The sequence below is a fragment of the Falco naumanni genome, chromosome 4 (genome assembly GCF_017639655.2).
Source record: "Falco naumanni isolate bFalNau1 chromosome 4, bFalNau1.pat, whole genome shotgun sequence".
Lineage (NCBI taxonomy): Eukaryota > Metazoa > Chordata > Aves > Falconiformes > Falconidae > Falco > Falco naumanni.
In genome coordinates, this window is record NC_054057.1 from 87,566,868 (window position 1) to 87,592,456 (window position 25,589).

General features: G+C 55.3%; 1 protein-coding gene across 1 annotated transcript in view; it reads left to right on the top strand.

Annotated features, from left to right (window-relative positions):
* CACNG3 (calcium voltage-gated channel auxiliary subunit gamma 3) overlaps positions 1–25,589 on the top strand; it is a 32,833-nt gene that overhangs the window by 2,674 nt on the left and 4,570 nt on the right. Inside the window, exon 2 of the mRNA XM_040591716.1 lies at positions 25,122–25,205. Within this exon, the coding sequence (XP_040447650.1) occupies positions 25,122–25,205 (84 nt within the window). The remainder of the gene's footprint in view (positions 1–25,121; positions 25,206–25,589) is intronic.

Here is a 25,589-nt window from a genome sequence, read left to right on the forward strand (position 1 = left end):
CAGTTCTCCTGTGGTGCAGAAGATGCTTTTAGCACTGAGGAGCGCTCTCTGCCCCTCGGGAAGTACCTTGGCCTTGAACTTTCTGCCCTTAACGGGGGTTTAAATGTGTGCAACGACAGAGGAATGAAGTGGCGAACTCCAGTCGCTCCTCTGGCTGAGTGTGAGTGGCAGATGATTAAAATGACCGACGTGAGCGCTGGGTGCACGCTCCGTCGCAGATGCTCTTTAAATCCATGTCAGTCACTCACGCGCAGCGCCTGCGTGGGAGCCGCTCACACCACGTGAGCGTCAAAAGCCCATAGGCGAGAGCGGATAAATCTTGAATGAAGCCACCGCAGACCTATGTAGAGACACCCACGCTGGAAAACACAAATTAGTGGTTGACTCAATATCTGGAGCCCAGGCAGGCGTTCCCAGACTGCTGGGCTAGGATAGCCTCTGTTTTAAATTGCGGCGTTTGAATTCTAATTATCACTTTTACAATATGCGAATACTTAGTAGGTGTCTTCTTGTACTTCCCGCTCAAATGTGACCAGCGTTTGTTGGTGCGTGTCCCGCGTGGCTCTTTGTCGCCCGTTGTTTTCTGCTGTGACTTCCTCGTTAATGCAAAAGGTAGGGAAATGCACGGCACTTCAGGGGGAAAGCTGGAGCTGAGAAATAGCTGCTTGGGCTTGTGTTGTTTTTTGGAAAGTGAAAGAACTTTGGTTTTCATCAAAGTTAATTAAATTCAGCATCATTAAATGCAGGGAGCCTTCTTGTCCTCCCCGCTGCGTGGTATAGATTGGGACTGGCTCCATGGCATCATGCGGCTCTGAAGCAGGCAGAAGTAGCAGGAGGAGTTGGCCAAGGCTGCTTGAAATAACATATTTTAAGGTGATGTGGTACTTTTCCTTTCCTCCTTCGTTTCACTCATCAGAATAAACTGCTCTGGCATTTCTGGAGGATGGCAAGCGTTACTCTGCCTGCCTCCCTCCCCGAGGAGGCACAGCATCCTGCCGTCCCTCCGGGCTGTCCAGCTGGGGGGCAGGCAGGGCGGTTGGCAGAGGACACATCTGCCTGTGGCTGTGTGAGGACATGGGGACCCAGAGCTGCTCCTCAGCTGAGCTGTCCCACTCGGACATGTCCCAGCACCCCAGCGCTGTGACCCCCGCCGCAGCAGCAGCGCAGCCTTTGCCAAGCCGGTGACCCTTCCCTGCCGAACCTGCAGAGCTTTGCCTGCGGTTTGGGCGTTTGCGGGGGATCTGGCTTCAAACAACATTGTGGGTGTTGTCAGCTGGCCCCTGCAGCCCACAGGACTTTGCTGAGCCATTTCTACACCTGACCCGCAACTCCTGCTGGGCTCCTGGTGCATTGTAGGTAGATGGTCAGCCCTGGACACTTCAGCTGAGGGTGGCTGTGCCATGTCCCCAGGCTGACTGTTGCATTGAGAAAAGAAATGAGCTGCTCAAACTTCCTTTGAACATAAGAAATAATAGCTGCTAGTTGGTCTTGCAACTGTTTTCCCTTCTTTCTGCATACTAGTCTGGTTGTACAGCTGTGGGTCGCTTCAGCCCCCTTAGCTGCAGCATCTGCAGGGAACCTCTTCGCGTGGTGGTCCGCCACCGCCCCAAGCCCCTTCTGTGCTGCTGAGCATCAGGGTATCATCTCCTACGCCCAAACTGTAACTTGCTCTCCTCATTCCTAACTGCAAAACCTTAGACTTGCCTGTATAAAAATGGCCGTTGCCAAACGAGTCCGTGGTACCAAGCTGCCCAAATTCGCCTGACCTACCTCCATCATTCATTAATATTGCAGTCAGTCTTTTTTCTGCCGTTTGCCTCTTCTACACACAATTATTTCATGTTTTTTTTAAGACTCTTGATAAAGACATTGTTATAGCTCAGCACTCCTGTGTTAACAGGTGATCTTCTGAAGAAATATCCCATCGGATGACAATGTACAATCTCTGCAATCTGCCTCCCGGTCCCTTTAATAAAGCGCTGTTGATTCTGCATAATACTGGTCTTTTACTTTTTCAGGAGAGCTAAATCAAATACCCTGTGGAACTCTAAATGTATTATGTTACTGACTTCCTTTATCAACTGAATTTGTAACCATATCAAGAAAAATTTATGAAGTTTGATAAATCTATTTTCTGCAAGGCTGTTTGACATTTATCTCATCCCCCGGTTCCTCCTTGCCGCTGCCCACCTCAGCTAACCCACAGGCAATGCTGGGGAGGCAGCTCCTACCATTGCCCATCGCCATCACTCGTGGCATTAAACCAGCTTTTCCCATCTTTGAGAAATTCAACAGAATGCCAAGGTTTATTAAAATCCATTTATATCTTCAAAAAACTCCTCAGCCTATTCTCTGAACACTCTTGGGGGAAAGTTCTCTAGTCCTACCAGTTTCATGTTTACACTTCATAGCCGCTGTTTAGCATCCTGCCTAACTCCTGGCGGAATACAGGAACCTGTTTGTCTCCAAGTACAGAACAGAAGTATCTGATGAATAAATAATTGTGTGTCACTTCTGCTTCGTGACTGACAGTTGCACCGTCATGATCTGATAGTGATTTACATCAGCAGTAAAGCTCCTTTCTTCTAATGAAATAATTCCTCCTTGTTTTGCTTAAACCTTTGGGTTGCAGGTTTATTTTAACTGATCCTATCAGCTTCTTTATCAGCCGCGTGCGTGTCCTAACCGCTACTTCCAGTCTCAAAAGCCCTAATTTTTTATTTTTTAATGGCAATCTTCAGTTCCCCTTTCAGCAGGCTCATCGGGATGCCGGGGAAGTGCTCTGCCCTTGCCCCCGAGTAGCAGTTGTGCCTCTGCGTTCATGCTTTTCCCCCAGCTGTTTTTGTCCATGGTTGCTTTTAGCTCTGCTGAGCTGAGCTGGTTTGCACCGAAGGCGTTAAATTGGGCTGGAAGCAGCTGCCTCTGGACAGCCACCAGCTCTTCCCCTGCTTTCAGCTCCTCTCAGTCCTTCTGAGTGAGGCCAAGCAGAGAATTTCCCCAAGGTGACAGCAATATTGTTTCTGTTAGAAAGTTATTATCTTTAATTTTTAAAAGCGCCAAGCAAATGTCCCTGAGATTGCAATCATCCATGATAGAGCACTTTTTCTCTCTACTCATTATAGGTAGGTATTTAAGGAGCTGCTCATCCTGTTCCTCTGTCTGGTTGGTGTCTGTAATAGATTCTCATCAACAACCCATCTTGCAATTGAACACTTCTCCACGGTGCTCTTGGTCCAGCTTCACGGTGCTGCCAGCGGTGCCGGTGCCATGGCTGCCAGGCTCTCTGTGTTCAGCTGCGCTGACCTCCCTGGCAGGCGGCTGCTCCAGCCCACTGCCCTGACAGCCCTGGCACAGCCCCCCCCCCCCCCCCCCCCCCCCCCGCTGATGCCACCACTCGCAGTGCTGTCCCAGGGATGCCCACCACCTCTGGCGAGGAGAGCCCAGGAGTAACGGCTGTGCAGAGAGGGACTGCATGATGTGGGCTGTAAGCATGGGCTGGAGGTGATGGAGGGGGAGACGGGACCCGTCTGTAACAGCATGGGAGGCTGGGGGAGGTGAGTGGGGAGGGGTTATGTGCTCTGCTTTATATGAAAGCTAGGAGCTGTCGAGTTAACTTTGGTGGAAAGTAGACGATGGAGGCATCCAAGATGATAGCGGTGAGTGAGGGTGAAGAGGGACCGGTTCCCCATTTGAGAACAGCTGGTGAAATCACCACGCTGAGGTCTGACCCCTCCACCCCAACAAGCCTTTCCACCAGGACAGCACCGAGGAGGGGCTGGCCAGGTGCCTGGCACCATGGTCAGCTGTGCCACCAGGGTCAAAATGGGATGGAGCATGGGGCTCTGCGAGGTGTCACGCACGTTGCCCCAGGCATAACCTCTGACCTGGGAAATCCCTGAACCTCGCCTTGGTGGAGGATGTACTGAGTAAACCCTCATTACTGTTCTCCAATAGAGAGGGAAATCGGGCTAGCTTGACGCTCGGTCTGCTCCAGACCCGTCGTCATCTTGTGGCACGTGGCCAAATGCCAGAAGCCATAAAAATCCTTCTGGGCAGAGAGGAGTCCCAGGCCGCTGCCAGCCGGCACCGAGCCTCCAGGCAGCCGTGCCTTCACATCTCGCTGCTCTGCGGAAGGTGCCGGCAGAGGAGCCGTGCTTCAGCTCGCTGCCACCCGCTCTGCTCTGAGAAACTGCCGCTTTGGGCAGGAGGTGCAGAGTGTACCCTCCTGGGATGCTGCAGTATTTAGCTGGACAAAAATCCCGTTTTCTGGGGTGGAGTAGAGAGCTGGTTCCCACATTGCCTGTGAGCAGCACGTGATGAGTAAAATGTATGCTGTGAACAGCTCAGAAACAGGCATTTTATTGCTGCATAGGCGTGGTGCAGAGTCTGTCATCTCAAGAGCTGTTACTGTTTAATAGGGGTGGAAGTCTGAATTTGAATGAGGCTCAAGTGGTGGGTTTTTTTCCCATGCAAGGTCACTATCTCCATTACGGCTGTAAATAATTGGGGATGGCTAATGAAGACTACAAGCCCCAGTGCTGGGGCTGGCAGCTGGGAGCGTAGCTGTGGTTTGGGGGAGGATGCCCCTCGGACCGGGCCAGATCCTCCACAGGGAGGTGGGGCGCTGGCACAGGCTGGCCGGGAGGTGCCAGCGGATGACGTTTGCTGAGAGCAGACAGGGAAAAGGGAAAGATGCTTGGCTCCGCTGCATGGCCTTTGGTAAATCACTTCCCTTCTCTCTGCATCCCTTTTGCCTTTTGTAATTTGAGGCCAGGTGGATTCCTTAGTGTTTGTCTTTTATAGGGGTCCTGGGGAGGCACACAGCACTGCTGTGGCTGGGCCATGGGGTGAAGACCCTTCCCTGTGCACCAGCACAGCCGGCCTGGACCGTGCGGGGCTCTTTGGCACAGTGGTTCAGGGTAAAGGTCCAGGTGTGGCCACCTGCAATGCTCTTCAATTGCCCATGCTGTTTGGGATGAGATGAGATGAGAGAGCCGTGGTATTAAACTTGCTCAATGCTCCTCGCATCTCAGTGGTTACTTTTCACATGCATTTCACCATGGAATTTTAATGAACACAATGTGCACTTCATAAAGAGACATTAACCTGTTTTCTCAGGAAAATCAAAATTGCTCCTAAACTTATATAAATGCACCAACCCGCAAGTATGGAGGGGGGTTGCTCAGCCGCTGCCCGCGGGGTCCCACTTGGCAGGGAAGGTTAATCCCTGGCTCACCTTGCTGTTGAGTGTCTCTGGCTGACTCATGGCCATGCACTGGCAGGATGCAGATGCGACGGATCCACTGTCATTAATGCACATCAGCGCTGGTAGGTGCTGAGGGTGAGTTAGTCAAAGACATTGGAGGGAAAAGGTGCCCACCCCATTCACTGAGTCACTCCGAAGCGCCATGGGGAGATGGGGGGTGAGCAGGGCCATGCCCTTGGCGAGGGTTTTCTCCACGCGCTGGTGACACTGGAGGAACTGGGGAGGGCTCCTGCCCGCCCGCTGCCCTGCTCCCCCGTCAGTAAGGGCTGCAGTTGTGTATGACATCTAAAACTCCGTTCGTTTTTTTAAATGACATTTGTAAGCTGGTGTTTGACTGCATTTTGTGTTAGTGGTTGAAGAGGGGGTTTCACGTCCCTTCCTAAGGGTCCATGGGTGGGTTTGCTTTGGCTGACACTTCAAGCTCAGCACCCGAGGTTTTCCATAGCTTTTCTCTGGGGTGAGGCACCCCAGGAACGCATCCATCGCCGCTCGCTCTACACAATCCCACCCCCGCGGGCTGTAATGAGCTGTGGCTCACTTTAGGGGGACCGCAGCAGCGGGCATCTCGAGATAACGTCTTTGATTAAGAAGACACCTGCTGTGATAAAGAATGTCAGTGCCAGGGTGACAACTGGTGTCTTCTCCCTTGGCTCGCGCGTGCTGACAGCTCTGCGGCGGCTCCGGGGAGGACAGGTTCTGCAGCCTGTGCCGAGGAGGAGCAGCGGGCTGCATCATCGCACAGCAGATCTGTTACACAACCCCCAGCGTAAAACACTGCTTGTGTCACGGACCAGTGAGTCGGCCCAAGGGGACTTGGGGCTGCTTTCCAAAATTTTCTTGTTTTTACATTTGTATTATCTTTTAACCATCTACTTGCGGCAGGTATTTAACAGTATCTTCAAAATGAAGAGTTCAGGCTAGGGTATGCTTTGTGCTTTAAAGTGTCCCATGTCATTTGGAGTGATGCTGTTGGAGGCAGAAACGCGTCAAGTCCTCACCATCCCTGCCTGGACCAGGGGCACACTGCGTGGCTAGCAGCATGCCTCTGCCTGGCCACTGGCTTTCCGTGGTAGAGCTGTTGAGCGATGGCTTCGCTTGACTGGTCTAGTCCCTTGCTTGTCCGAGGAAGGGAGGGATGCAGAGCAGCTGGCAGAAACAAAAGTCTGCTCACTGTGCAGTCTCTGGAGAAACACGAGGACAAGGTGGGGTTTCTACATGTGTATTAGCTCACACTCCACAGCCAGAGCAGAGCCAGCTGCCTTCAGCAGGACCAGAAAACCCGTCCCGTTGCCCTTAGCAGCTCTGCATCTGGGCCAGCGCCGGCAAAAGGGCCAGATTGTAATTGAGTCGCTTTTATGGCAACTTGATGTTTTGCATTTGTTTGCACATCGTTTGTAATCAGGCTCCCAGAGGCGGGTTTCCCACCCTCACTGCGCGCCGCGCCGTGGCAGGCAGCCTCAGCAGCAGGGCTGATTCGCCATCATCTAACCACCGTCTCAGTTCCAAGGGTTTACAAGGATGTTAGTGCTACAAGTGCTGCGATCCGATCCTCCATCCCACCTTTCCCCATTGCTTTGGCTGTGCTCTTGCTGATGCCTCCCCTGCACCGGGGCTGCTGCCACCCCAGGGCTTGCTTGCCTGAAGGAGAAGACACGGAAAGATCTTCTCACAGCAGGATTTTGCTCCCTTTTGAGGCATGTGGTGGGACACCTGGGCTTTGCTCACCTCCCTAACCCTTGCAAAAATCACTTGCACGCTGGGTGAAGTGATTGCATTTGACAACAGGCTTGAAAATACCAGGGTTTTTCATAGTCATCATGGGGAGAGGCAGGAGGAATGACTGTGACTGCTGGACGGGTGATATTGCATGATGATTTCCTCAGATATTGCCTGTTTCTTATCTCCTGACACCACAATCTATAGACAGACCTGGCACTGTCAGGCTGCAGAGGATGGCTTAGCCGTTCCCACGTCAGGTTGTTAGGAACTGTGTTGTTGTATTGTGCAAACAGAGTCATAAAGAAACGATAAGGCAGGTGAGGGAAGGCAGAGGGCCGGCGGGGGAGCAGGAGCAGCACCTCCTTGCCATCCCACCACCCTCACTGGGGCCTTTGGGCATTTGCTTTTTGCCAGGCGGTTTGTACTGAAGGAGGAGAATTGGGCTGGGACAGGAGCCCGGGGGTGGGCACAGGGCACGCGGGGGGATGTGCGACCCCCCCGGCCTTTCTGAGGGCAGCTGGGAGCCTGCGGGGGTGTGGGCATTGCCATACACCCCGTGGGACTCGGGCAGTGGAAAGCAGTGGCAAAAGGCAGCATTTGAGGGTGACATTTGTGTTTGTGCCTCTTGAACGCATGCATTTCCAATTTTGCTGGTGATTTGGTAATTGTCCCCTAATTATACCTTTACTCTCAGTGCGTGCCTGGAATCACAAGGGGAGGGGGAAGCAACCCCCAAAGAGGCTACCAACAAGCAACTACCCTTTTAAATTACTCCTGATTTTAACTTATTAAAATCAGCATTGGCTTATGCTGCTGGCACCTGCATTGAGGCGCTGACGTCCTGCAGAACTGCCCTGGCCCCAGAGCTGGAGAGACTGGGCTCCCTCCTGAAAAGGGAGCAAAAGCCCCTTGGGACCAGCCCGTCCAATGCTTGGCTTGATGTTAAAAACCAACTTACAGTTATTTTTTGCAGCTGTCAGAGTGCTTTGATGCATCAGCCTTATCAATTGCATCACACGACGTCATCGCATGAGCAATTGCAAGGGGCTGCGAGAGTCACCAGCTGCCTTGCCTCTGGGCTGCCTCCTGCCCAACCCTGACCCCAGGGCTGCTTGCCTGGCTGGGAAAGGTCACTGTCACTTCACGGGACAGACTGCGATCTCACGCTGACTTTCCCGGACGTCCTGAGCCCACGGCAGCTCTGGCTTTGCCTTACCAGCCAGCCCAGGCAGTCGTTTCTGCCAGGCTGCACAGCATCTTTGCCAAGTCCTCCATTTGCCTTTACAGCCTTGCTCAGCTGAGCAACCTTATCAGGGTGCAGCAGCTGCACCGCGCGGCTTCACCGGCGACGCTGCCGCAGAGCGGGCTGGGGGAACAGGGACCCCGCGAGGCAGCAGAGCCGGGTCCCCTCCGGACGGGGACCTGCTGCCCACCCCCACCAGCCGGTGGCCTGGCAGCAGACTGCCGTGCCGATGGTGTCGGGAAGCCTCTCGCAGCCCTGGGGCTCCTTCTCTCCGTGCCAGGAGAATCTCTTGTCGTTCCTCAGCATGCTTTAGCCAGGGATGAAAGTGGTTTCTATGCGTTAGTCTTTGGCCTTCCATCCAACATGAAAAGCTGAAGGATGAGAAGAGTGATTGTGCCTTTCGTGGGAAGGAGGAAAGCAGCAGCCCGGGCTGTGGGACCTTGTAGCTGGGGGAGAAGCGGGAACCGGGTCTTCTGTGTCTGTCAGTGAGCAGCCCAAGTGCTGTCAGCAAGGGTGCAGGGGTGGCCATGAGGCCAGGGGCAGGTGGAGTGAGTATTTTAAATAATTTTAAATAATAATAATATTTTTAAATAATAACTACTCTGCATACTGCTGCAACCAGCCCTGATTCCCACTGCTGCTGCGGGAGGCCCGGGAGCTGCCGCAGCCCTCCAGCCTTGGCCGGCAGCCGGAGGAGGGCAGGTCCCCACTCCCAGCAGGGACCACCAGCTCATCCCCTCAGGGCAGAGGCACCCCCTTGGCTGAGATTCTGTGCATGCCTATAGACGTGTGCCGTATGGCTTTCCTGTTCGTCCTAGCTCGCTCACTGCTGAGGTGAGAGACAGACATGTCAGCGCCTCCGCCCGTGAGCCGCGCTCCCGCGGCACAGCCCGTCTGCAGGCAGTGAGCGCTCGGCCTGGGGAGCGAGTGGCGCGGGGTGCACGGGGCTGCTGCAGCGCAATGGCCCCCAGCACCAGCCCAGCACTGGGTACGTGTGAGCTGCGCTCCATCACCTGCGGGTCAGCACAAGCGCAGCACGTGTGAAGCGGCAGCAGCTCGGTGCGTGTGCTGGGTGTCATGCCTGGGATGCTCGCTGCACGATCTTGGAAGCAGCCCTTGTGTCTGAAGGGCTGCTCAGGATCCACAAGTTCACATGTTTAGAAATTATTTGTATTGTTCATTTGGATATATCTCCCCCCAGGATGAGAAGTCTTCCAGAAAATAGAAGCAGAACATCCCATCGGCATCCAGACTCTGTTCCTCGGGGTCTGGGTTTTGTTGTGATCAGCCCCGCTCACAGCACAAGCTCTGGCAGTGCTTTCGGCCAGCTGGGCGGCAGCACTGTCACCTCCCGCGCAGAGCCTATTTCCAGGGCTGTGCCGAGGGCTGTGAAATCCCAGGCTGTGCACAGCTCCAGCTGAGCACCCAAAAATGAGCAGACGCTTGCGATCTGCATCTCTCCAGTCCTTCACTCCCCATCTGTAAATTTGGGATAACATCACCTGCCCCGGCTCAGTGCAGGAGCCAGAGGAGCCTCTGAGACACTTGGGCGCTGCCAGAGCCAAACGGGGAGCCCGTGGAGGGGCAATATTTCCTTCCTGGCAGCTGGGAAGGTGAATGAGGCTGGGGGCCACACACTGAGCAGCGAGGGCAGATAACAAACACAGATCCAGCAGAAAGCGAAGTGCCCTGAGGGAGCTGATGGAGGTGGGAGCAGGCGAGTGATGGGAAGTGATAACGCAGCAAATACTGGTAACCCAACATACACAGCGCCTGGCCCCAGACTGTGCAGACCCCAGCCCCACTGCCTTGCCCTCACTGCAGCTTTCATCAGCTCCTTTAGCCAATACTGCTGGTGCATCATCAAGAGCGAGGCTGGTGTGTGCTGAGTGTTAACCAGGCTGGAGATGCTGGGCTGCAGCTGGGACTGACCCATTGAAAGGGCTGTTGTGGGGCACCACTTTCCCTGCAGGTATGTGCAGTGTGGGCTGAGCAGTGCTGAGGGCGAAGCAACGGACCCTGGGCACAAGCCTGAGCTGAAAATGGGGGAACTGAACCCCTGGAGGCAGCCCCGGTAAGTGCTGGGTGGCAGGACTGGAGGGCTGGTGCCGCCGGGCTGGTGCCGCCGGGCTGTGCCGGTGTGGCAGCTGTGTCCCAGGAGGTTTTCTGCGTGCCCGGGGCTGGCAGGGATAACGCCTCCACTTGCCGTGCTGTGGGGCACAGCCCTGCTGTCCTCAAAGCTGATGGCAAAGCATCACCTGGCTTCCACAGCAGCAGAACGGGCTCTTCTGTGTAATTTAATGCAAAGTAGGAAAAAGATGGAAAGCATGGACACGAGCTGTGAGGCTGTCTGCTTGCCCATCCATCTCAGGGTCTTTCATGTTTTATTTCTCTCCCCCCTCAGCCCTCTCTTTGGTGGCTGCTGCCTCCTGGAAGGGCAGAGCCACGGGGGAGCTGGGGCTGTTTCAAAGCCCCAGAGTTGTTCTAGCAAAGTGCTTTTTGTGGTTTGAGTCACATTTGGGAAGCTGGGGGAAGGCAAGGCTGGTTTATGGCCAGGGTAATGGTGTGAGTGGCTCGGGGACCCGCAGGGCAGTTGGCCCAGGTCTGACACGTGTGAAAGCAGAGCAGGTTTGTAGCCAGGAACGTGGTCCCATTCCCTGCCCCAAGGGTGGCCAGACACGGAGCCTGCGGTGCCAGGGCTGCGGCGTGGGCAGAGGAAGGGAGAGCCTGGGACAGAGGAGTCCTGCACGCTGCCTGGGGGTGGGAGGGTGCTCAAAGGGCCCGGGGAAGCTCGTTGCAATGTGCTGGGGTCTCTCGGTGCTGTGAAATCCCAAAGCGATGGATGGTGGAGAGGACACACCATCCTCCTCGCCACTGCCCCCAGGCAGGGGGCACACTGCCAGTTGGCACTGTGGAGGAGTTCCCCATGGCAGAGCCCTCCCAAAGGCAGCGGGGCAGGGCGCTGCACGATGGAAATTGCTCTGAATTTCTGGAAAACTTACTAGGGCATAGGTGAAAAGCTTTTATTTCTTGGAGGGGGAAGGCAAGATTGGCATCACTCCCTCGTTCATCAACAAGGTCCTCTCCTAATGCTCAGTCTGTAGGATAGTCCCTTTTTGTTCTCCCAAAAAAGCCAAGAGTGAAACTATGGTGCTACTCTTGAATATCACTTTTCCCCATCTGGGGCGTTGGAACTGGCTTCCTGGGGCTCTCTTCCCCTCCTGCAGATGGTGAGGAGGCGGCTTCGCGTCCCAGCAGGCAGCAAGCTAAATTGGTTGGCACTGGATGTGCTCTGGTACCTGTGATAGTGAGTGGGGCTGAGCCGGACCTTGACCCCGGGTTACACCAAGTGCAGCAAGCCCGGTGCCAGTGGGGTGAGGGGAAGTGGGGAGCCTGTGGTGGCAGGTTGCCAGCACCCCCAACTCCTGCACCAGCAAACATGCAGCACGATGCCCACTGAATTCCCTGAAATAAATAGGCTTTGATGGATTGAGTTCCTTTTAGCGCATCAGCTGTAAACTTCAAATATTTATATCGTTAGGGAGATGTGACAGAAGTATATATATGTATATATATAAAACAGGCAGGTGCTTGAGTGGCAGTCACGTATTTGAAGTTCAAATACTTACCTTCAAATCAATGCTATAAAAGAGGAAGAAAAAAAATAAATTTAATATCACTTTTGCAAGGAAAACAACCTGCCGAGCCTCCTCCCAGGCTAAATGTGCTTTAAAGATTGACTGTGCAGCTGTAAAAACTATTGATGAACTGTAAACATGAAAAGATCGCCTTGCTCGTGGCCTGTCAAAAGCATTAGGTTGGAAATGCTCTGTGCTCTGCTCCAGCATGACTCACCGAGTCCTCAGCAAATGTGTTTATTTGTAAAGATCCTTCTTTCAGAAATAGTGACCTTTTTAATGCCTCGTTCAGTGAGCCTGGAAATTTGAAATTGCCTTTTGGCAACTTGCTACTCTTGCTGAAGCTCTGACAGTGCTTTCCATGGCGATTTACATATTTTTAGCCTTGATATTCTGCACTGTGGGGCTCCTTTGGAAAATGATTTGCTTTTCACAGCCCTCAATGCAGTTCAGCATCTGCAGCGCTGGGCTGAGATCAGGCTGCGCAGAGGGCACGGAGCCGCTCGCTCGTCGGTCGGGCTCCTTACAGCGCCTTCTGAGCCTTCTGCCTTTTCTTACCCTCCCTGGTTTTATTAACATCCTTCTTGCAAAATGGACCGTGGTATTGGTCACAAATTTGAGCAGCTGTTTCACCTTGAAATAGGGAATAAAACTTTGTTATTCCAGGCTGCCGTGCATCAAAGCAGCAGGTTAGCTCCTTTGCCCATCATGCTTCTCATCACCCACTCGCCTGCCCCAGCCCCGCGCTGTGCTCACCAGCACGAAGCCCCCGTTACCGGCACAAAGCCCCTGTTGCAGTCCGCTGTCTGTTGCACCAAAGCAAATTTGGTGACCAGTGATCTCATAGTTCTGTGTCTGTGGCCTGTCTCCTAGTTCCTGGTCCCCGCTTGTGCCATCAGATGCCAGCCCGAGTGCCCGGGGCCGTGGTGCGAAGGTGGCGGCACCGCTCTGCGGGTCCAGGGCGTGCTGCAGCCCGGGGAGGGCAAGCGGCTGCATCCCATCCCTGCGGCGGAGCAGCTCCATCCTCACCCTTCTGGGGAACTTCCCAGCGAGGCATTAAGCACCGCTGCTAATTGCTCAGTCGGCTCCTTCAGCATGTCTCTTTAAGTGCTGGGATGTGAATGTGCTGAATATGAAATGTCGCAGTTGTAATAACAGTTATTTAACATTTCTCAGTCCTGTGACTAACGCTTCTGCCATTTGTGTTTGGTAACGGGCGAGAGCATTGCTCCTTTCTGTTGTTGTTGTTCATCCTAATGCATCGGGGAAAGATGTTTTGATGGTTTTTCTGTTTGTTTGCGTCCTTTATCGGTGCTCTACAATTTCTAGTTGCTGATTTATATTCAGAGTTATGAATATCTCCTTTCTTCTTTCTGTTGGGCATGTTTTTATTTTTATAGCTGTTTACATATTAGCCAGGCAGTTTAAAAATCTGATGCAAACTCCTGTCGCCGTTATGAGTTTTGGGGTAAAACACTCTTAAATCATTCTCTATTCACAGTTATGCTTTTATGCTTAAATCCATTCTCCTAACTGATTTGGCTTATAATTGTTTTCTGCTCTGTGAATTGACCTTCTGAAGCACTAAGAATATGTGCTAGTGACTTGGACTTGCCTGTTTGCCTGTAAGAAGCGTAATCAAGTCATGATTGCTTGGACTTGAGCAGCAACTAGTTTTTAATTCTGTGATCCATTCCCCTTCAGCTGTCAACACAGAGTCTAAAATAGCACTCCCCTGTGCGAGATGCCATGCTTCAGAGCTATGAAATCGTCATTTATAGGTTTTTAGAAATTCAGAGGACATTTTAATACTGGCGAAGTGAAACCTCCAACTTCCCATCATAATGCAGCTTTCTCCCTTATTTATCATACACGGGTGTTCCAGCAGCCTCTGGGATGGTCTGACCCCTGGCACAGCTCGGGGTTTGAAGCAGACACCAGAGCACCCCATACCTATAGATTATCTTTGTCTGAACTACCGGCAACTTGTTTAACCAGAGGATCCTGGGGTTTTCCACTCTTGACCCTTGTTTTTCCCACCTGGTCCCTTCTGGGCCGGTTTTACCACCAGTTTCCAGGGTTCTGGCCATGTCTCTCTGTAGGGCTCAAACACCACATAGGTCAAACTCACTCCAACAAACGAGCGAGTCCGGATCCTTCTGTTAATTATCCCAGCTCACCGCTGGGACATGCAGGCAACTGAGGGGCTGCCTTTTGCTTTCTTGGTGTGTTCTGTTCTCACCATCTTGATGATGTGCTGGAGGAGAGCTCGGTTGTCCCCTGGTTCCTCCCTTCTCTTTTTCTGCTGGTTTAATGCCTCTCCATCACCGGCTGCTGCGATGACCAGTGACCTCCAGCTCCAGCCTCCTCAGGGTGGGTTCGGGAGCTTCTGCTGTTCGTAGCAGCAGTGCAGCTGCGTGTGAGTCCCTGCTGCAAGTTTGCTGACACAAAGCCTGGCACTGGAGGCTGAAGATGGACCATGTTGATGGGGAGCTTCAGTTATCCCACAGGCTGCAGAAACAGCGCCCTGAGAAGTGACATGGAAATGGAGGTGGTGCACACTGTGAATGATGCTTTTTGGAGGGGCTGGTCAGTCTGGTAAGGGACTTGATTTAACCTCGGGGACGTGGGATGCAGGACGGTTTGGTGATCAGAGTGGCCTGATGAGGTACGGTGGCTGCAAACATGATGTAGCTAGTCTGGAGAGACACCAGCAGCGAAGAAGACAAAAAAATACTGTTATAGTGAAAGATCAAAGGAGAGAAAAAGGCATCATTTGATGTATAGAAGTTGTGTCCAGAAAGAGAAACAGAAAAAGGCACGTATTTCAACAAGTTAAATGAGGAGCTGTTTTAAGGCAGGCAGAAGTGTTTGTGAAGGACAACTTGCTGAAGGCATAAAAAGCAATAATAAAATCTTTACTCTCAAACATGTCCCTGGCCGCTGTAAGGCAGGTGTCTGGCAGGTGGCTGTGGCTTGGGGAGCATTGGCTCCCTGCGGGGAAATGGGGGGATTTCTTCCCGTGGCAGCGGCTGCAGCCCTCTGGGCAGGGCAGGGCTCTGGGCAGTGGCAGGAAAAGCCGGGTTTGGGAGGGAGGTGGGATGGGAGCGGGTCCCCAGGGCTCTCCCCAGGACGAGCGCACCATGCCTCCGGACAGGTGTGTGAAACTGGAGTTTGACAGTGGGGTGAAGCTGGGGGCTGGACATGCCCGCTGAGCTCTGGTTGGGGGGTGCCAGCGCCCCCCTCCCCCCCGCCATGCTCTGCCCATGGCTGAGGGTAATGTGGCCAATGGCATTTGCATCCTTCTGTCCTTGTCTGCAGCCCACGGGGGGAAACAGTAACCTGGGGAAACATGAAGAGACCCCTGCGGAGAGCTTTCAGCTGCACCAGTTCTCAGCAGTGATGGGAGGGGGGGAGGGGGGCTAACACGACCCTCCCTTCCCCCAGTGGGCACAGGGCTGCCCCCCTGCGGGGTGGATCCGCTTTCCCAATCCTGGTAGTGAAAAGCCTCGGGATCCAGGAATCTCGTGGGACTGAGCTGGCCACCCCTATTACTGATAGCCAAAGGTGAAGCTGGAAGGCAAACCCTTCCCAGAAACTCATCGGTTAATCCCAGTGAATCAAAAATGTTCGTTAAGGGGAGAGTGGGATCCTGCCCTGATGGCATCTACGCAGGGGGGATCCCGGTGCCTCTGGCACAGGGATGCTCAGCCCGGGCCCGGGCTCCCACTCCTGACCTGTCTCTTACCATCAGCGTCTCCAAACAGGCAAACAAACAAGAGATTATTATTTTTTTCTAATTACTAGAATTGTATTAATTTAAACGGATAAACTCAATCAGTGAAGCTCATTAATTTCTAGCACATGGCTTATTTATGCTGATTCTGGCTGCTCCAGCACTCATTTCACTATCATAGGAATGTCAATTACCTTTTAAAATAAAAATCAATGTTTATTCACTGTTAAAGATAAAACATGAAGTGGTTTCCTTAGACGTGCTGATGAGCACTGTCCTCCCCAGCCCGGGCCGAGGGCTCCCAGCGTTGGCAGCCAGCTTGCCCGTTGCTGTTGGCATGCCATGCCAGCAGTACATTGTGCGCTGTGCTCACCCTGACCACAGCACCCAGTGCCTTCCCACCCCGTCCTGGCCGGGAAAGCCTGGCATCTTCCTGCGAGACAGGTTTGCAGTGGGGCATTTCCCTGCCATGAGCACTCTGCTAGTGTGGAAGGATGGAGGGAGGAAGGAAACCCAGGGGAGCGTGGGGGGAGACCCTGGAAGGAGCTCCAGTGCATTACCTGATTACTTTTATAATTGAGAAAAACAAAGCTAAACCCTTGAAGCAGAGCGCTAGAGATTACCCATCATTTTCAAACTTTTTTTCCTCTATTATTCAGAATTGTTTTGCTTTTCTGAACTGCCTTGTGTAGGTTGCGACAACCCCACAGATTCCAGAATGGGAGATGATGAGTCACTGTCAAAATGTAGATTTTTTTTTTTTTTCCTTTTAGCAATGCTGAGGGAGTAAAGTCTCTCTGACACACACCGATCACTGGCACCTCGCAGGCTAAAACTGGCAGAAGCTCCCAGTCCACCCATGGGTGTGAGCGCCTGGGCTGCACCCACGGCTGCCCTGGTGTGTCCCCCGTGGGGATGCCCATCACGGGCAGCGTGGAGCTGGGTGCTGCTCCCCAAACCCGCCGAGCTGTCGGGGATGTGCGGGAGGCTCAGTCCTTGTGCCGCTGTGCGTGTGTTGAAGCGTGTGCTCGTGCTGGCCTCGGCGTCCAGCCGGCACCGGCACCACAGAGCCCACCTCTGCCACCTCCTCCCTGTTGTGCTCGTTCCATTTGACTTGGGTTTTTTCCACTGATGTTTTTTTTTTTTTTTACAACAGGAAAAAAGTCCTTCAGAAAAGGCATGTCTGTGTAGGTGACTCTGCTCAGACACAAACCACCACCGCAGAGAGGGGGAGTGAGTGTGAAGTAGAGATAGAGCCAGATTACGCTGGTACCCCAGTGGGAAGCTGGTGTGGGGCTGCTGGGGTGCTGGGGATGTGCTGGGAGGATAACTTGGTCTCGGGGAGGAGGATTTGTCCCACTGGCAGGTGGTGGGGAGCCCAACACCCACCCCGAGGAGACTGCTGCTGCCTAGAGACACTAACACAGAGCAGGGGACTTTTTTTAAGTGAATGTGTGGATTTTGCCTTAATTGAGCTGCTCTCCAGTGGAGTTTAAGCAAACAGATGTATGTGTGAAGTGCTGACAGCTCATGGTCTGAGGGACTTGATGGTGCAGACAGGTCCCTCACGACTCCTCAGGGTTTCCCTGGCTCTGGGAGGTGAGGAGACCCCCTCCTCGGGCTGCGGGCATCCTCAGCTCCAGCAGCTCTTCTAGCTGAGTTGCTCTGAGCCGTGGGTCCGGCGTGTCGGTGGCTGTCCCACCGGCCCTCCCTGATGCTTTCTGAGCTGCTTGTGTTGTCTTTGAAACCAGGCTGTGTTGAAGACTTGGTGATGTGGGAGGTGACCAAGATGCTGGGGGTGGCCAGGACCCCTGGAGCCCTTCCCCGGCACACGGGACGGAGCTGCTCAGCACCAGCTGAGCCAAGCCCTGGGCGCTGGGCACTGGGGGATGGGCCAGGTCTAATGCGAACCTGAAACCCTGGAGCTTTGCAGTCTCGCACCAGGGACCTTATGCAAAGAGCCTCAGGGTGCCTCGCAGAGCGTGAAGCTGGGGAAGGGAAGGCATACCGATGAATTTCTTTCCATCTCTCCAAGCATCTGGGAGGTGGGTGGGAGGTAAAAAAAGATGAGCCCTGAAGTTTTTAATTCCTTGGAGATATTTAGGTATCTTGCTCTTGTTACTCAAGAGAGTGCAGAGCCTGAGCATCTGAGGATGTGCCGCAGGCTCGTACCCCAGTGCTTGCCAGCTAAGCTTGGAGCTCTGGTTCTCCAAGGAATATTAGTTTTCAGATAACTTAAACCATAATGACCCCACCACTTCCTCCAAAGGGATTTGGCATCGCGAGGTGCCTTTAGGAAAGTCATTACGCAAACCACAACTCGGGAAATAACTCACTTGAATTTATCAGGAGGTGCGGAGAGCTGAGGGCTGAAATGAGACCCTGCCCCAGGACTTCTGCTGAGCCAGCCAACGTGAGGGGAGAGACGAATTTTGCTCTCATTTAAGAACAGTGTTAGCTCATCTTCCCCAGCTGAGACTTAGTTTGCACACTGAGCAGTAACAACCAGAATAGTCCCTGGAAAACTGTTCCACTGGATGAAAAGTAATGAGATTTTAAAACCATAACTAGAGCTCTTTAGTCTTCTGGCTCTGTGGGTTGGGATCAATATTCTTAGCCATATTTCCACTATCATGAGACTTGTACTTCCCTTGCAATCCCCTCCCTGCTCCCCCCCAGCCCTCCCTGGGGAAAAGGACTTTGAGAGGAAAAAGACCTGAGATCAAATCAATTAATTGCCTTTGCATTCTCCAATAAACGCAGTGCAGAGTGTACGTACATTGAAATGCGAATGAACTAAAGCAGCAGCAACAAGACCTTGCTGAAATGAAGTGTTACCCTGTGTAAGGCAGCCCTTGTCCGGGGGAGAAGGGGGGACTTGCAGAGGGCAGGCGTTAGTCCTGTTATTTAATGCGCAGCTCAGGAATGCTCTGATCTGGTGGGGGTGAGAGGGATCGAAGAATCATACGGAGCGCAGGATGAAAAACAGCCCTGCGGGAAGGGAAGGGAAGAGATGCCTTTACAAAACCAGTGAATGCAAAATGTGCTATATGAGTTCATCTCTTCCAAATTAAATCCACTGTCACCTAAAAGGCAGGGCTTGCTGCAGCAAGCCTGAAGCCATGGGGCAGGGACACCCTGCAGGCACTGCATGGCTAATGGCCCCGCTGCCGCTTACAGTGCTTACACGTGGAAAATGCCCTGAAAGATCTGCCAGCTGGCGAGGGCTTCCCTCGCCTGGGGATGCTGGGGGTGCCCCTGGATTAAAGTGGGACCATTAAACTGAGAGCTTAAACCAAAGCTCACTGAGACCGGTGCAGGGTGCAGATGGGTGCTGCTCTGCTGCTGGCCAAGGGTTTGCCGGGGCTGCCTCCGCAGCTGCGGGAGTGGCAGGAGCTGCTCGGTGCTCAGCGATGTGGCGGAGATTTTAACCCAACCTGGGCAAGGAGCACGGTGCTGCGCTGCACACCAAGTGTTTGAAGGACTCGTGTGTCCTGGCTGGCCGGTCCCGCATGCCATGAGCCCCCTGCAGCTGGGGGCATGGCTCAGCCCTGGCGCTCCGCATCCCGCCTGTTGATGCTACTGCTCTGTTGGCTGACTTATTCAAAGCGCCAGCCCTCCAGAGCCATGCATCTCTTCCCCGGGCATGGCCGCAGCGTTTTCCACTGCTAGTGGCTCTGCACTGCCCTGGGGCTGGCAGCAGCGTTGGCCGTGGGAAAGCAGTGTGTTGTGCAGCTGCGGATGCTCCTCTAGGGAAGAAAGAAGGAAAGTGAAATGGAAGGGCTGGGATGGAAGGGCCGGGTAACGTGACAAAGGATTATCTTCCAGGCTTTGCAGCTGGCACTTGACCAGCTGCTTCAGACCGTTGTTTCTGTGGCTTCTTGCCGGTGCCTGTTGGCTGGGCACTGTCCCTGCCGGTTTGTGCATCGGGGGGAGCCCAGAGTGTGCGCTGGCGTGGGGAGACTGAGTGCGCTGGCAGCCGTGCGTTCTCAAGCAGGACCCTGCTGGAGGAGGGGGTGGGCAGGCCTGGTGCCTCAGTACAGAAAAAGGCGGAGGAAGAAGCTGTCCTGTGCCAGGGGGGGTGAGCAGAGGCAGCGCCGGCTGACCAGGGCTCCCCCGCACAGCTCTGCTTCCCAGCCGGGAGGCTCTGGAGTGGGGCTGCACGAGCTGCTGTGAGCAGAGCTGGCTGCTGCTGTGCTGGGCTCCGGGCAGGGAAGTGCAGTGATAAGCCAAGTTGGCTAATCAAGATTCACACTAATAGGGAGAGAAAATTACCCAGATCTACCACAGAGACAGCTGAGCGGGGAATGAATAACCGCAGCAGCACACTGCCTTTGCTGGTGCTCTCCTGGCCGGCAGATGAATTAAACCCAAGGTGATGTGACTCATGCACGCGGTGCAGAGTCACGTTGCAGCCATGGGTATCAGCTGGGGAAATTACTCTAGAGCAGCTGGGATGTGGCAAAACCAGCAGCCACCAGCAGCCCCCAGCAGCCCGGCGTGCTCCCTGCTGGCAGGAGGTCTCCTTCCTCCTCTGAAGGGAGAGGAGCCCGACCACTGGCAGCAAAGCAATTGGTGACCTGGGGGGAGGCAGCAGACTCCCAGCAATACGGCACGAGCTGCACTGGGTGCTGGTGCTTCCCACATGGCTGGATGCTGGCAAGGGGCACGGTGCTGCCCAGGCGAGGCGCTGGCAGGGGCTGCGGCTGTGAGTGCCCGGAGCAAGCAGCTGAGCCTGCACCCGACTCAGGACAGCATCCCAGTGAGTCCCACGCTGGCCAGTCCTCCCCACACAGCCAGCCCCAGCACCCAGCAAGGCTCGAGCCCCGGGAGCAGGGGGCATCCCGTGCCTGAGCTCGCAGCCACAGCCTCAGTTCTGGCAGGGGGGCAGGGGTGGCCAGGGAGCAGGTCCAGCATTACCTCTGCCTAAGAAAACGTGGGCAGAGGAAGGAGCTCGAGAGCCTGAGGACACCGACAAACCCTGCTGCCTCTGTGCCCATGATGTAACCAGGGCCCAGTTGCAAAGCTGGGAGAGGAAAGCCTAGAGTTGCATCTGCCGTCACCAGGGGATGGGGACCAGGCGGCTGAGGATGTGCTGGCTGCTCCAGGGCAATGAGCCCCCAGCCAGGGCCAGGAGCGGCCACCCCATCCTTTCCTGGAGCCCTTTCTAGCCGCACCTCCCCAGGGCAGGGCTCCATCCTCAGGGAGTGTTTTTTGGGGTCGCAGGGGGCTTCTTGTGATTTAAGCCCTGTTGTGGTATTTGTTTGGAGGCTGGGAAGTTGTGTGTCAGGTGACTCAGCGGTTGCCATGGCAATGAGCATCGGTTAATGAACAGAGGGAGTAAAGGAGCCAAAATAAATGTCAGGGTGTGAAATAGATGCTGTGGAGCTGGGCAGCGCAGGCAGGCAGCAGGGCTGCCCCCGACCCGTGGGGTGGCGGTGGTGCTGCCTTGCCTGTCCCTGCTTGGGCTGGGGCTCCCTTTGCCTTGCGGGGGGCAGGTTTTGTTAAACCCCTGCACATTGCAGGGCGAAGGGCTGGCGAGCAGGGAGCATGGTGAGCCCCGGCTGTGCTGCCTCTCAACGTGCAGCCCCCAGCCCCGCCAGGGCATGTGTGCGTTGTCCTTGTCCCCTGGCACCAGGCAGCCGGAGCTTGGTGTTGGGTCCTGCAGCAGCAACGCCGAGCAAAGGTTTTGCCCCTGCCCTGAGAAAGTCACTTTAGTTTTTATTTTTTAATTTCCCCTCCCATTTCTATTGCAAAGGAGGCATTTGGGTGGGACAGGCAGGGCTGGGGGAAGAGAGGGGTTACAGGTGCCCGTGGGGCAGCGCAGATGTCTGTGGTCTTGGCAGCAGGAGGGGGGGATGAGTTTTGCACGCTGAGTGAGCAACGTGCCTGCGGAGCCCCAGGCGTTTACACCCAAACAGGGTATCCCCTGCGCTTCCAGGTGCCTCCCGCTCCATGGCTTGCCCTCCTCCCTCACACACAGATTTACCTTAGACATTGGTATGCCAGAAGTGAGGCCCCTGGGGGTCCTGGCTCATCCAGCTGTTGCTCAGGGCAGGGGGGTGCTGGTCCCCCCAGCCCAGCGCTGGGTTTTGGTGGGGGCTCAGCAGCACACAGAGCCTCTGAGAACTTCAAAGAGATTGAGCCCAAGGAAATTAGTGTTCTCATCTGCATGCTGTGCAGATGGGCTGACTCAGCCTCTAAATTCCTTTCCCACGTGGCACCAAGGGAAAGTTTCCTCTCACTAATCAGATAAGGAACTGGCCCTGAGACCCTGCCTAGGAGGCTGCTGGGAGGGAGATGCTCCTGCGCTGGCCGATGTCAGTGCCTCTGGAGAAGCTTTTGCAAAGTCCCACACGCTGCATGGGTGTCCCTTGCTGACAGCAGCTTTGCAGCCATTAAAAGCCGGAGAGGGCAGGGCTTGTCCCACTGGTGCAGGTGGGCACTCGGAGGCAGAGCGAGGGACTGAGGTGGGCAGCGACGGGCTGGGAACAGAGACCTCAGTGGTGGCCCGGGAGTGGCAGCACTGGGTGAGACTGGAGAGTTGTCCAGGGGGACCAGGCACACGCCAGCTTTGCACATCCTTCTGGGTCCGTCGGGGTGCAGGGTGTTTTGGGGGGCTGCAGCTTAGCACAGTCCTACCTGGCAGCATGTGCCTGCTGGCTGGAGAGCAGAGGGACAAATGTAGGGGACGGCTCCGGGATGCTTGAGGCAGGGCCCTGACAGGCTCAGGGAGAAGGTCAGAGAAGGCAGGTAGAAACCCAAAAGGTGAGAGGAGGAGGAGGAGGATGGGGGCTGTGCTGTACAGCTGCTGTCCTCACCATGCCCAGTGCCTCCCCAGCCCCATGTGTGGCACCCATTTTCAGCCTCTCCATCACCTGCAGTTCCCAAAGCAACGGGAGCAGGCAGTTCTCTCTTGGATGCCGTGTCTCCCTCTTGGATGACAGCTTGCCACCTCCTGAGCTTTATCTCCAGGCTTTAATTGATGCCTGTCACAATGCTCAGCTCCCCCGAGTGCATAGCCAGAGTGCAGCCTGATAGTGTGCCGCTATGCAGGATGCCAAGGGGGACACCGTGCGCGTTGCCTTCTCTTGCCTGGAGCCCTGTCTCCTGGTGACACATCCTTTCTGATCCTCTTGGAGAGGGGACAGAGCCAGTGTGACCTGACTGCGAGCTCCAGCACTGGTGTTGTGAGGGGGCTGCCCTGGCTCTAGGGAGACGCTGCAGGAATTCCTCCCACCTCGCTTGCTGCTCCAGAGAAGACACGCTCTGTGCCTCAGTTTCCCCATTTATAACATCAAGGACAGCATTAGTTGACACCGCAGAGGAAGCATCGTGCATACTCTTGCATTCGTGTTTGCTGCTTGCTTTGGACAAGACAGCTCTGAATCCTGCAGGCAGAAGCAGCTGCTGCTGCCCCAGGCCCTGAGGAGCCGTGTTCCCGTCCAGCACCGTGGCACGAGCCGAGCTCTGAGCCATCCAGCAGATATCGAGTGCAGCGCTCGGTGACTTGGCGGGCTGCCATGAGGAGCAGGCTCGCAGCGTCCGCAGGAGGTGATGGGCTGCATCCATCACAACAAATCTATAAGCGCAACTGGGCATAGCCAGGATTTTTTTTATTATTTTTTAATGCCTTTAATTTCTTTCTGCCTCTCCATCAGTAGCATGCGGACCAGGCTGCTGGGGCGGGTGGATGGATGAGCAGGAGAGGCGAGAGCCTGTTCACAGCCCGTCCTTCCCCCAGGCTGTCCCATAAACGTGTCTGAGCCATAAGGCTCTCCCCCACTGTGGACATGGCTGCGCTGCCCCGTTCTGCCCCACGTCCACGCCCTGCAGCACGTAACAGTCCTCAGTACATCACCTGCCTGAGCCTGACTCATCCTTGGCTTTTTCCTCTTGTGGCACAACTGCACAGCTTTGGCACAGGAGAGAGCTGAGGCCGAAAGTGCAGTGAGGAGAAAGCCAAAGCAAACAGGCAGGCGATTAAAGGTGAAATGTGTTTGTTTTGCTTCAGAGGCAGGAGTGGTGTTGGGGGGAAGCCACAGAAAAAGAGCCTTTTTTTCCCCAAATGCTAAGTGGGAGGCCAGCAGATGCCAGAGCATCTGCATCTTTCCCCAGGCCTTCCAGGTGGCATTGCCAGTACCCGCTGTGGTGGGGCTGCTCCCCACTCCCTATCATGCCGTGGGGACCCCCGTGCCGGTGGGGGAAGGCGGCAGGCGCGGAGTGGCCGGGGGCTCCCGGCAGGACTGTGCAGTGGGGCAGGTGGCCCACCTGCCCATGCCGAGCTCGGCTGTGATGCCCACCCACGGCACTGGGTGCTTCTCCACAGTCGTGCCTGGGTGCCCACCTGTGTGTGCACGCTGCGGGGGACGCCTGAGAGCAGAGCGGGGCGCAGGCGGCTCATGGGGAGGACTCTGGCCTCTGCCCCAGGCACGGAGCAGGGCTGTGAGGTGGCAGGAAAGGGTAAGCAAGCTCGGAACTTTTTATAGTCATTTAAATGAACTCATCTGTGCCTCCAAAAAAATCGCATCTCGGAAGTTAAGCTGTGGGCCAGATGTTACTTCAGGAGATGTGCTGAGGATCCTTCTCTGCGCGGCAGCCTGCACCCTGTGTTTGTAGGTCAGCAGTGAATCAGCGCTCTTCTGCACAGCTGAGGGGCTGGGGCAGGGGAGCTGAACTGGGGGGACTGGGCTGGTGTCTCAGTGCTGTGCAGACCCGGGGTGGGGGCTCTGCTGAAGCCACCACTGAGCCCAGTACCACTGTCATCCCCCGCAGCAGGAACATGATGTGGATGTGGATGACCTGACGTCCCAGCACAAGCCCTGGGCTGCAGTCGCGGAGCGTTTTCCCTGGTGCATAAGGTGTTGCTGGGACCTGAAGGCCGGGAGGTTTATTTACAGCTGCATCGATTCTCTGTCAAAACTGATGACCAGGGTTTGCCTGGGTGGGTGGGTGCTGGGCGCTCCTGAGCCCCTGCCCTGCTTCTCCTCCCGTTCGCTGGAGAGAGCAGGGGCCAGGCGAGCCTTGCTGTGCCCACAGGTGCACCCAAGGGGGAGGCTCAGCCACAGCCGTGCAGAGGCGATGTGGTGCTGAGCAGTGCTGAGCTGCCGGCAGGTCCTGGCAGCACCGTGTGGATGCAGAGTGGGGTGGGAGCTGCGCCGTGGAGAGGCTCTGCCCATGGCTGCCGTGGGGTTCTGGGGGGAGCAGGGCAGCTTGGGCATCTCCCCCCAGCTCAGCAGTGGTGTTAATGACAGGGCTTAGGTAGAGAGAGAAATGTGCAGCCTCACCAGAGGCCGCCAGCAGTGCTTGGAGGGTGCAGGAGCAGCCAGGGACTAAACTGTCCCCGGGGAGCAAGGGCAGCATTTGGGTCACTGGCAGCCCCAAGCCGAGCACTGCCCACGTGGCTCCTGGGTGGCTGCCGCGCCGGCCCCGTGCAGCACACCCAGCAGCGCTCCTGCCAGCCTGGAGGTTTCTTCCTTCTGCAGAGGTCTCAAGGTTTCCTGGCTTGTGTCTCCCCAGGAACGTTCCGAGGAGTGTGCAAGAAAATCGACCACTTCCCTGAGGATGCAGATTACGAGCAAGACACGGCCGAGTATCTCCTCCGTGAGTCTCCTTTCCCATGGTGCGGTGGAGCTGTGCCCGCATCCTGGGGACCCCCTTGCCCTGCGCTGGCACCCACCTCCCCATCTCCCAGAGCTGCACCCAGCAAGTCCCCCACACCTGCTGGCAGGAGGCTGTTGGGTCACAGCCCCCAGCTCCCCGCTCAGCAGCACTGACCCTCCGGCTTACCCGAGCGTGGCCACGTCACGCCGCAGTAGCAGTGTTAATGGCACATTTGTCTGGCACTTGCTGTCCCCGCAGCTGGTCCCAGCAGCTGCTGCACAGCCTGAGTTTGTCAGGGTGCAAGAGCCGCCGGGGACTGGGACCCCGCAGGTCCGTGGTGCAGCAGCACAGGGATGCTGTGCTTCTGCTGGTCTCCCTGTTCCC